The following is a 12,140-nucleotide window of genomic DNA, read 5'->3' as shown; positions in this document are numbered from 1 at the left end:
AACTACTTCATGTGGAACTGCTTTTTATGTTGAGTTTAAGATCTTAATTAAAATGTTGAATACTCATGTCCCAATGAAAGTGGGAAGAATTAATCTGCAACTGGTGGATTTAATCATCAGAATGTTTCTGTTTATGTTCTACAACCATTTTATAGTTGTTTCTAAAGGAGGTGTTTCTTTTTTAAAAACAAAACAGAAAGCTATTATATTTGCCAAAGAAAACTGAAATAAGTTATACACCTTCTTCTAGATTATTGTTTTGATCTTAATAAACTCTTTCAGATATGTGTTAGAAAATGTTTACCCTACAGATGGTTGCAGATTTTTGGCTATTATGCACGAGAAGAAGGGCACAAGGTTTTAAAGAGATGGACTGTTAATTAGCAGGGAAATGAAACCAGGCAGAGTATTAACCCAAATCCGAAGAGTTAGCCTTTAAACTTCAGTAATAGCAAAATCCATTAGCACAGTGCCTGGTACCTAACAGGGGCTTAATAATCTATTCTGTTAACGGACTGGCCTGTCTCATGCTTGTGCCTGAAAAGAAGAGCCGTCCAAAACTCACCAATAACGGCACTTTCTTCTCTTCCCTCCATGGCTATGTTCAGGTGCAGACCCACCTCGAAAACCCCACCAAGTACCACATACAGCAAGCCCAAAGGCAGCAGGTAAAGCAGTACCTTTCTACCACTTTAGCAAATAAACATGCCAACCAAGTCCTGAGCTTGCCATGTCCAAACCAGCCTGGCGACCATGTCATGCCACCAGTGCCGGGGAGCAGCGCACCCAACAGCCCCATGGCTATGCTTACACTTAACTCCAACTGTGAAAAAGAGGTAATTCATGTCTCCTCCCCTCTCCTTTCTCTTACACTGAATGACTGTCTGTTGGATCTCCCTCCTGCACTTGATTGTGGACTCTAGTCTGTCCGCGTGGCCACCTTCACCGGCCTTTGTCCCAGACTCCCCATGCTAGCTGTCATCCTCTAGCCTCTTGTCCCCGTCACTGTCACTGGGTTATTGGGTTATGGCTCCAGGCAGGGGACTTGGCCCCCTCGGAGCAGAACCCAGAGGCGAGGACCCTTTTTCTCCTATCCCGTTTCCGCTTGTTAGCTGAGTGTTCTCTTCCATGCCTTTCCATTTACAAAGCGTTGAAAATGCAGGGAGAGAAGGGAAGGTGGAAAAGGGATAGTAAAAATAGAAAAGGTGTCGGACAGGCAGTTTAGAAGTTCCGCTTGCTGTGAATGTCTGGAATATTATTTTTATTTCTTCCTGAGCTGGAAAGGAAAAACAAAAAAAGCACAGAGTGTGCATGGCTGGATTGAAAGAATATATAGTACATGAGAATCTAACAGAAAAGCAAAGATTTCCTTGCTGGGTGAATTCGGTTTCCTTAATAAATTGCTGCTGCTGGTGAAAGCTGCTTTTTATAAAGGCTGGGTTGGAGACAAGACTCAAATATACCTCAAAGCTAATTGTGGCACCAAAATTTGAAGCATACCTAAAAAGCAGGTTGTGATTTAATGCCTTTTATTTCCAAATTATGAGATGATGAGCATCATTTTAATGGAGTTTGATTGTCCTCTGAAATGTTCACGTGATTTCAGAGGTAACCCTTCTGAAGTTTGGTTGATTTTAATTTCTAGAGGGACTAAGTCTTCTCCCTTTTGCCCAAACCAACCATCTTATTTTTCTCTGTCCATGCTTGTCATCTGTCAGACTGATTTGATGGAAGTTCTTCCTTCATTATTTCATTTCTTGGTCACATTCCACTTTACTGGAGAGCTTAGTTCATCTTGTTGCTACACCATCAACCTCATGTGAAAATGTCACTGAACAGTCATTTGCAAATCCAAGTCATGGGCTGATTTTGCTTGTGTTTTTGCAGGGATTTTATAAGTTTGAAGAGCAAAACAGGGCGGAGAGCGAATGCCCAAGTATGAACACACATTCACGAGCATCGTGCATGCAGGTACTGAATGACTCGGCAGCCCAAGGATATAACACTTTGTAATGAGGATCTATATTTGTGGCTAATCACACCTTCCTAATGACTTTGGATTTTTGCCCCCACCCCCATTGATTTTTTTTTTAAATCATTATGTCTCATGATTTAAAAACTACTAGGGAAATGATACTAAAATGCATTTTTCCCTGAGTTGCTATAAGGTGTTAAACTGTACTAAAATACATAAATTTTAATAAATAAGATGTAAACTGCTGTACTTCATTTAGATACCATTATCAAAGTATGTTATACAAATTTATGGGTTAGCAACTTGGACAGAATATCTGTAAAACCAAGATGTGTGTATGTGTGAGATCTATATAGTTTTATAAAATGAAATCTCATGGAAAATATTTTTGGAAAATTTATTTATTCATTTAATGATAATTCATGAATCTTTTCCCAAGCAATGAAAATTTCTTCTGTGACATCCTGTTTAATGGATATATAAATTATGTTACATCCATTAATTAATTATATTTGTATATTTTAAATGAGTGCATGGATATATAAGAGGAAGAAAAAAAATTTTTTTTTGCTTTTTATCAACATGTATGACTCTTTTCATAAGAGAACAAATTATTTAAAAAATTCTCTCACACCAAAGCCACTAATTTCCTTTCCCTGAAAAAAAAAAAAAAATTAAACATTTACAAAGAAAGGTTGCTCGTAAGTCTTCTGGCCCATTTTCCAGTTTACCAATTCACTTGGAAAGTCATCTGTTAAACAGGACATACAATTGGTATACCGGGAAAGGAAACAGTACTGGCAGTTACTCAAAACTGACCTCCATTTATTCTTCTCTGGAGTTAGTCAGTGACACTCATTTTTTGAATGTATGCTGTATGCTTGGCACTGTGAGCACTTCATATGGTTTGTCCTGAAATCTCACAAGAATCCAGTAAGGGCATGAGTATTATTAACCCCATTTTACAGATTGGCACACTGTGACTCTTAAAGATGAGGGGCAGTGATCCAACCCAGAAAGTGGGAGAGCCGAGATTCTGACAAGCGCCATGATGTTGAAGCCTGTCTTCTTTAACTATGGCAAAGAGGCACACAGGAGCATCCCTCTGAGTTCTGAGCTTTCACTGTGTACTTGTGAAGCACTATTAAGACCCAAGCAGGTGTTTGCATGCTCGCGCACGCGCGCGCACACACACACACACACACACAACACACACACACACACACACATACCAAGTAGATCAAATACATAAGATGTTTACGAAGAAATGTTTTCACAGACTTGTCTTTGCAACTGCTGCAATGCACATGTAATCACTGTTGTTTATTATCATGACTGATGTTTTGGTACTTTAGAAATAAAATTGATCTAGAGGGAACGTCAGCTCCACGACTGTAATGACAACCTCGTCCTGGTGCTCTCCTCCGGGAGTGCCAAGCACACTGGCAGGCATACAAGGAGAGACTTAGTTTACAAGTCATTGTAAGGTTACTGCAGGGCTCACCAGTGGCCTGGGAGCCACAGCGCCCCCCACATCCTATGGGAACAAAGGGTTGAACAGCCATCTGTGGTTTTTTTTTTTACTCCAAGGAGGGTGTGGGAAATGTACTGGATATAAATTTAGATGAGAAAAGGAAAAGGCAGCTATCATTCAAGATGAAGTTTCCTGGTTCCTCTTTCCAGTTTAGGGCAGGCAGTTTTATATAACAATTGAAAGCATAGTTCAAACTGTGGCTCTAACCCCTCTTCGATGTGTGACTTTGGGCAAGCTGCTTCTCATGTATCTCACCTGAAAAATTGCTGTAATAATAGCACCTGTTCTGGTAGGGTTATTGTCAGGGTAAATCAGTTAGTCCATAAAAAGCCCCGAGCCCAGTGACTGGCACCTAGTAATCACTCACTATGTGCTGGTTGCATGTATCATCCTCCTCATCACCCATTAGCATTAATGGTCTTCAGTAATGTATTCCTTTGAAGAGAAAGAGGACAGTCATCTCTTAGACTCTAACTAAAGAGTGTTACTTCTTTAGATCAGGAAAGACCATGGATCTCTCTTTGGATTGCTTTGCACAGTTTTTGCTTATATCTCTCTCTCTTCCATTGCCTTTTTCCCTCAGATGGATGATGTAATTGATGACATCATTAGCCTAGAATCAAGTTATAATGAAGAAATCCTGGGCTTGATGGATCCCGCCTTGCAAATGGCAAATACGGTATTGGTGATATTTTTATTTTTCTAAAAAAAAGCTCGAGATATTATTTCCAGTGTTTTTTCCCTGTTCCTGAATTTTCAGTTTCTCTTTGCAAGTGATTCTTTGAGAAGTTAATTCATGAGGCAGAGAAATATCTCAAGATCACAGATAAATGACTCAAACATAAGAAATTAAGAATTGCTCGTGAGTTTATCAGTAACCCCATGATAAAGCTCTGCATTCCCTGGAGTCCAAGTTCACTTTCAATAACATGCTAGGTTTTCTAACTCCCATCCACATCTGATGCCTAACTTAGTATACTGCTGCCGAGGGAAATACTGTGTGTTGTGTTATTTACAGTGGTTTTCTGGTCAGCCTGAAAACATAATACACTTTTTAAAGGAGATCCCTTACTATTGACAGGTGATTAAGTGATGTTCAGTTTGCCCCATTTCAATGGCAAATTTATTCCAATTTTAGTTCATTAAGCAGGGGTCATATTTGCTCTTCTCTGTTAAGTATTCCTGTCTGCAGTTGGAGCCTTGCCTGTAGAGTTTATTTTCTTTCACTCCTTCCGTTTGCGTCTTACTTGGTTCTCGCAGGAATTCCTTGAGTCATGTTGGGATTCTCTCATTGCCCTCCATTTTAGGATTAGGAAAGGTTAGCTTGTGTTGCCCTAGGTTATACAGGTCAGATGTGTCAGAGCTGGGACACGGTACATCTTTGAATGCCTGCTGCTGCTGCTGCTAAGTCGCTTCAGTCGTGTTTGACTCTGTGCGACCAGAGCCCATATGCGACTCTGCGCGTCCCATAGACGGCAGCCCACCAGGCTCCCCCGTCCCTGGGATTCTCCAGGCAAGAACACTGGAGTGGATTCCCATTTCCTTCTCCAATGCGTGAAAGTGAAGTTGCTCAGACGTGTCTGACTCTTATTGACCCCATGGACTGCAGCCTACCAGGCTCTGCTGCCCATGGGATTTTCCAGGCAAGAGTACTGGAGTGGGGTGCCATTGCTTTCTCCGATTTGAATGCCTAGTCCCATCATTTTCTGTTTTCTATTCAAGCAATGGCATGAGACTGTCATATTCTTTAGTAATTAGTATGTTTTGGGGGGTATACTATTTTTATTAACATTTAAATTTCACCAAGAGTTCAAGAATATGCTAGCCTTCTGTTCAGATTTTTGAAATGAAAATAAAATGGACAAACAGCTTTAAGGATGCAATATATTTAAGACTGCATAATATATTCACCAGCTGGACAATCTAGGGGTGGTGTAAATATACACTTAGGAGACAAGCCCTGGAAGTGGAGGAAGAACCTACCATTCAGGACTAAACAGAGGACTCTGGTTGCTGACAGAATCTCCCCTTGACTTCAGGCTTGACACAAACCGAGCAAATCTTATCAGTATTGCTGATAGATTTGACACACTTGACACACACTCACGTGATACAAACCAGCGAGTTCAGGACAGTTACAGGATAGATTGGCCAGAGCTGGTTTGGATTGTGGAGCCAGTCTGAAGCAAGCAAGATTGGTTGGAGGATAGAGTCATCTTTTAAAAACCACTAATTTACGGGTTCGCAAAGAGTCGGACACAACTGAGAGACTGAACTGAACTGAACTGAATTCCTACACAAGTTCCTAAGATGCTTTTCCTAAACAGGGTAGTAATTGGTTTTTAAAAGAGTAACTTCCATGGTGGTAAAAAGGGTGAAAGGGAGTTGTTGGCTAGTGGTTATAGAAATTCAGATTTGCAAGATGAAAAAGTTCTGGAGATGTGCTGCCCAACAGTGTGAATACACTTAACACAATTGAACTGTACACTTAAAAATAATTTAAAATGGTGAATTTTAAATAATATTTTTTTAACCACAGAATTTTTTTTAAAGACTAAATTCCAATGATAAAATTCCCGGTAAATTTCTATCTTGATCCAGTCCTTTAAGTCACCTTCTTGAAGTCTTGAGGAGTAAGGACTCCCCTCAAAACCTCTGAGTTTTTTCTAGATTGTTTAGTTTTGTCAATTTACTGCCCGTTTAAACTCACCCCCTATTTTGAAAGAACTAAATATTATTTCTAACAAATGTTTCCTTGCCAAACTCGTCCCACCCTCTCTCAGCCCTGAGTCAGCTTCTGTGGAACCCTCTTACTTTCAGCTTTATGCATCCGTGAGGCAGACTGTGCCTGTCAGTAGTCAGAATCCTAGGACGAACAGGAGCAAAAACCTTGGAGGAGCTTGCGCTCAGGAGTTTATAATTTTTACATATACCCATGGGGTCGCTAGGAGTCGGACACGACTGAGCGACTTCACTTTCACTTTTCACTTTCATGCATTGGAGAAGGAAATGACAACCCACTCCAGTGTTCTTGCCTGGAGAATCCCAGGGACGGGGGGAGCCTGGTGGGCTGCCGTCTATGGGGTCGCACAGAGTCGGACACGACTGAAGGGACTTAGCAGCAGCAGCAGCAAGTCATTTCAGAAGAACTTTGCTGACAAGGGTGGTAATTTTCCAGTGGCATCAAATGGATGCCTGTGCATACTCAGGAGAACTATAGGATTGACATGATTCTTTTAAATTATTCTTTTTTTAAAAATTTTCCCCAGTGATGAGGACCTCAGATGTCATCTGATCTAACCTAGTACTCACTGCCTGAATTTCCTCTTGCATATCCTTTGTATTCCCCTTCAAAATATCAGGCTTTCAGCTTCTTGAAAGCTTCCAAATCTACACTCACAAGTGAAGCAGTGTAACACAGTGGTTGGGAGTTGAGGATTTACTGTCAGACCTGGATTCAAATCCTAAGTCTGCCGTTTACAGCCTGGCCTTGCACATTACTTGGTTTCTTGAAGTCCTCCATTTCCTTATTTGTAAAATGAAACTGATCATTGTTTCTCTTTGACATGGTCATCTCCTAAATTATGAATTGTTGTTGTTTAGTCATTGAGTCCTTTCCAACTCTTTTGTGACCCCACGGACTGTAGCCCACCAGGCTCCTCTGTCCATGGGATTTCCCAGACAAGAGTAGTGAATTGGGTTGCCGTTTCCTTCTCCAGGGGATCTTCCCAACCCAGGGATCAGACCCCTGTCTCCTGCATTGGCAGGCAGGCTCTTTACCACTAGCCCCCTGGGAAACCCTAAAGTATGTACAGCATTTAGCATTGGAAACATAGCTTGTTCTCAACAATGTCTAAATTATTATATATAATTTATTATAGTTTAAATAATTTTGATAGTATTTTATCCGGGTGATATTCACTCAGCACCTGTAATATGCCAACTCTACATTAGAATAATATCATATTCAATAATGGAAATATTTCTCATAGTGAGTCTCTCTGTGGATGTGGATCTCAGTTTGCCCCGTGGAGAACTTGTCCTTGTGACAACCCTCTGAAGACATGACCTTTAGACTGAATACCCGTGTCTCCTCGGTCAGTCTACGCTGGAGTAGATATCCTAGTCCGATTGCTCCTGAACTCACTTTAAGATTGATTTAGCCTTTATTAGATGCCTCATAGAAGAAGGCAATGGCACTCCACTCCAGTACTCTTGCCTGGAAAATCCCAGGGACAGAGGAGCCTGGGGGCTGCAGTCCATGGGGTCGCTAGGAGTCGGACACAACTGAGCGACTTCACTTTCACTTTTCACTTTCATGCATTGGAGAAGGAAATGGCAACCCACTCCAGTGTTCTTGCCTGGAGAATCCCAGGGACGGGGGAGCCTGGTGGGCTGCCGTCTGTGGGGTCACAGAGAGTTGGACACGACTGAAGCGACTTAGCAGCAGCAGCAGCAGCAGATGCCTCACATGTGACCAGTGCTGGGTGAGGTGCTATGGATGCAGATGAGTCAGGTCTCCTCCCTGGTCTCACTGGGCTTACAAGTTTAGAAAAGGAGACCACTTCAGACTTTGAATGGAGAAGGATAATTCAGAAGCAGAGAGACCGTCTCAGGGGAGTCTGCAGATAAGAAAGAATCCCCAGGGCAGACTTTAATTAATCCCCAGTCAAGAGAAGAGTAACCTGCAGCGCCCTCAGGGGGCACTGACCTTGTCCTGGTCCCCATTTCTCTTCTGTGTTCTCCACATCAGAGCTTTCCCGCAAGAAACTATTTCGGCATTTTACAACTGGCAGAAAGGCACGGTAACACAGAAGGTAGGAACACAGACTCTCAGCCAGACATCTGAGTTCAGTACCTACTGTGGAGTGAGTTATTTGTCTTTGCCTCACTTTCCTTCACTGGAAAATGGGAATAATAATAGCATCTAAAACAAGAGAACCTATGCCATCACTAAATGTTAGTTACTAGCTCTTATTCTTGATAAAATTGGGTTTTAATTGTTAGAATTAAATAATAGAACCAACTACAACTTACTAACATTTTAATGTTTTCCCCACAGTGAAGTTTAAACTTAATATTCTTTATGTTGGGCTTTTTTTTTCCTTTTAGTTGGTTCTTTGAAATGGTCTATTTCAAGTTAACTGTTTTAAAAAATAAAGTGGAAGGAACACTTAGAGAGGAAACTATCCTAGAGAGGAAACTATCCTAAGGGAATTGGAGTCTAGAAATAACTATTCTGAGAGCACAAGGGCCCTCTTGTACCATCGCAAACAAAGAATAAAAGTCCCAGTTTACTTCTGCTTACAGAACTTAATTGATATTCAGAGAAGGGGACCATCCAGGGAGAAAAAAAATAATAACATTTTGCAATTATCATTTACTTGGAAAAATATTCATTTTGGTGGAGCAGAACATGGAAAAACTCGATTCAGACAAAGTTTAGGGAACATACGCCCACGTGTCTGCCTTCTCTTTATTTGTCCTAATTGGACTGTGTCTTTTACTGTCCAAGGTACAGCTCATGCACTGGAAGTGAAATCTTGTCCATCAGGTTAATGTGCTGGATAAAAACCCCGCAAAGACACAATATATTCATATTAACAGAAGGTGTGCTTGCTCTTCCTTAGCTTTAAAAGTGTTATTTTGACCTAGTAATGAAGTTACCTGTGTTTATGGGGGAATTTTTCAAAATGAGAAAGGGAACCACTGAATCTTTTCCTAAATTTGCATGGCTAGGAGACTGATTTTTAATTAGAAATCCATATTATTTTAATCAGCCTCCCTTTGAGTAGCTTTCATAAGTAACAGCTGTTAATATAAAGAGGCTAAGCCATCATTTAGAGCAGTCTTTCAACCTTGGTACTGTTGACATTTGGGATGGATAATCCTTTGTTGTGGAGACTGTCTTGTCTGTTGTAGGATGTTTAGCAGGATCCCTGGCTTTTACCCACTGGGGGCCATTCACACCTTGCCATCTCACAGTGACAACTCAGAATGTCTCGAGACAGTGACAAATGTCCCCTGGGGAAAAGGGGCAAAATCACCCCAGTGGAAAAAGATTTGGAATATGGAGTAGTCACTTGAGCCACACATATCCCCTCATTTCTGTGCTTAGATCTGCATTGCAATCCACGGGATGTTTGGTAATTCATGTGGCAGATAGTTCTGTTAATCAAAGTGAAAATTAGTTTGACTGCCCAAAAACTGTGACTTCCCTGGTGGCTCAGACAGTAAAGAGGCTGCCAGCAAGGCACGAGACCCAGGTTCGATCCCTGGGTCAGGAAGTTCCCTTGGAGAAAGGAATGGTAATCCATTCCAGTATTGTTGCCTGGAGAATCCCCATAGACAGAGGAGCCTGGCTAGCTGCAGTTCATGGTGTCACAAAGAGTAGACATGACTGAGCGAAAAAACCGTAGACAAAGAATATACTTTCAGGAAAACCTCATCGGACATGAATTTGAGCCACTTTGAGAAATAGAGGACAGCGAAGCCTGATGTTCTGCAGTCCATGGGGTTGCAAAGGGTTGGATACAACTGAGTGACTGAACAATGAAACATAGTTTATCAGTCACTTTAAAAGCAGGTACTCTGTTTCACTTGTGCGTGCCTCTTCAGTCATGTTCGACTCTTTGTGACCCCCATGGACTGTATGTAGCCTGCCAGGCTCCCCTGTCCCTGGAATTTTCCAGGCAAGAATACTGGATTGGGTTGCCTTTCCCTTCATCTGGGGATCTTCCCCACCCAGAGATCGAACTCGCGTCTCCTGCATTGGCGGGCAGATTCTTTATCACTGCACCACCTGTTTCACCCACTTTATCTTGTTTACTTTTTACAAAACCCTGTGAGATGGGTGATATGACTGCTACTTTTCAGAGAGGGACATCTCACCTCACAGAGTTGAATATCATTTGGCATGTCAGAGGCAGCTTCTAACCTGAGTCACTGGTTCCTTAGCCCAGGATGTAAATGACTGCACCATTCATTTGTAAATTTGAGTACCCACAGTTAGTGAGCAACTGGGTTTTTATTTGCTCAGGTTCATTTGGAGATTAACTGAAAATTGCAGTTTTGATTATTGATTATTTGATTATTGAAAATTATCAGCAGGTTGATCCTGCTCTCCTCCCAATAATACAATTAACATGCAATGTGAACCTCCTATCAGAAACCTGCACTCAGAGCAATACCTTGATGTTCCTTTTTGTAAAGTCAGCATGATAAGTTACAAAGATTGCCTTCTAACCTCTGTGCCTGGCTCAGAGTAGGCACCCACAAAATTAAGTTTTCCTCAGCAAAATATCCCAGCAGGCTCTATGATGCCCACTCCTAACCAGCAAGATTGGAAAAGCTGCCGAGGCGAGAAATCTTTTCAAGAACTCTCCAGAGGGTTATAAGCTGCTTTTTCAACTGGAAGTAATGATGTTTGACCTCAGTGGAGTGCCCAATAAGGCGTCTTGTTCCAAAGATTTTAATTCATCTCTCTTTTTGGTCAGCCCTGCTGTCAGTCCACACAGTCTTCTCTGTAGTTTTTAACCCCTACTCAATCCATTTCTCAGAGAAGGCGATGGCACCCCACTCCAGAGCCTGGTAGGCTGCAGTCCATGGGGTCTCGAAGAGTTGGACACGACTGATCGACTTCCCTTTCACTTTTCACTTTCATGCATTGGAGAAGGAAATGGCAACCCACTCCAGTGTTCTTGCCTGGAGAATCCCAGGGATGGTGGAGCCTGGTGGGCTGCCGTCTATGGGGTCGCACAGAGTCGGACACGACTGAAGCCACTTGGCAGCAGCAGCAGCAATCCATTTCTTTCTGAGTTCTCCCCGCTTCCACCCGACTTGCCCATCCCTCTCTCTCTCTCCCCCACTCTTCTGTGTGTGTCTCTCTTCCTGTTTCCACCCGCCCCCTTGTGTCTTTCTTTGTCTTATCTCCAGTTTTCAATTCTTTCACCCTCTCTTTCTCTTTTTGTGAGTCTGCATTTATTAAGTATATGTACACATAACATCTTCCTTTAGATTGTGGTTAGAAAATATATTCTTATCCTGGAGAAGTTGATAATAGAACATATCTGTTCAGGATCAATCCAGTGATAACTTAGAGGTTTTTTTAAAGTTAGTTGTGTTTATCACTTGCCTATTATTTATTCCTAACAAATTATCGTAATAACACAGTTGCATGCTTTGCACACAGTTTGCACATGTGATCTTTATTTCTCAAGCCATGGAAATAATTGTTTTTAGCTTGTGGCATTGAATCTCAAGTCACATTATTGGTTTATTAATACCAGATGAAAGTGAAAGTGAAGTCGCTCAGTCATGTCCGACTCTTTGCGATCCCATGGACTGTAGCCTACCAGGCTCCTCCCTCCATGGGATTCTCCAGGCAAGGGTACTGGAGTGGGTTGCCATTTCCTTCTCCAAGGGATCTTCCTGACCCAGGGATCGAACCCAGGTCTCCTGCATTCCAGGCAGACGCTTTAACCTCTGAGCCACCAGGGAAGCCCATTAAAACCAGATAGTTCTTCCCAAATCTGAAATTCTAGAAGGACAGGAAGATAACTTGAGCAAACTCCAGTAGACAGTGGAAGACAGGGAAGCCTGAAGTGCTGCAGTCCATGGGGTTTCAAAGAG

At 41.9% G+C, this 12,140-nt stretch overlaps 1 protein-coding gene and 1 non-coding gene across 8 annotated transcripts in view; one reads left to right on the top strand and one right to left on the bottom strand.

Moving 5' to 3' along the window:
- MITF (melanocyte inducing transcription factor) overlaps positions 1-12,140 on the top strand; it is a 228,601-nt gene that overhangs the window by 193,113 nt on the left and 23,348 nt on the right. For 6 of the 7 annotated variants that reach the window (XM_070360458.1, XM_005890970.2, XM_070360459.1 and 3 more), the window contains 3 exons: positions 609-836; positions 1,888-1,971; positions 4,093-4,188. In XM_070360458.1, coding sequence (XP_070216559.1) covers positions 609-836; positions 1,888-1,971; positions 4,093-4,188 — 408 coding nt within the window. The remainder of the gene's footprint in view (positions 1-608; positions 837-1,887; positions 1,972-4,092; positions 4,189-12,140) is intronic. The other variant, XM_070360462.1, reaches the window with a different exon arrangement.
- On the bottom strand, positions 11,936-12,008 carry TRNAS-GGA (transfer RNA serine (anticodon GGA)). The gene has a single exon. It is a non-coding gene; the product is annotated as a tRNA-Ser (tRNA).

The sequence above is a fragment of the Bos mutus genome, chromosome 22 (assembly GCF_027580195.1).
Source record: "Bos mutus isolate GX-2022 chromosome 22, NWIPB_WYAK_1.1, whole genome shotgun sequence".
Taxonomy (NCBI): domain Eukaryota; kingdom Metazoa; phylum Chordata; class Mammalia; order Artiodactyla; family Bovidae; genus Bos; species Bos mutus.
Note: the sequence above shows the minus strand (reverse complement) of the source record. Positions and strands in the feature narration are given on the sequence as shown.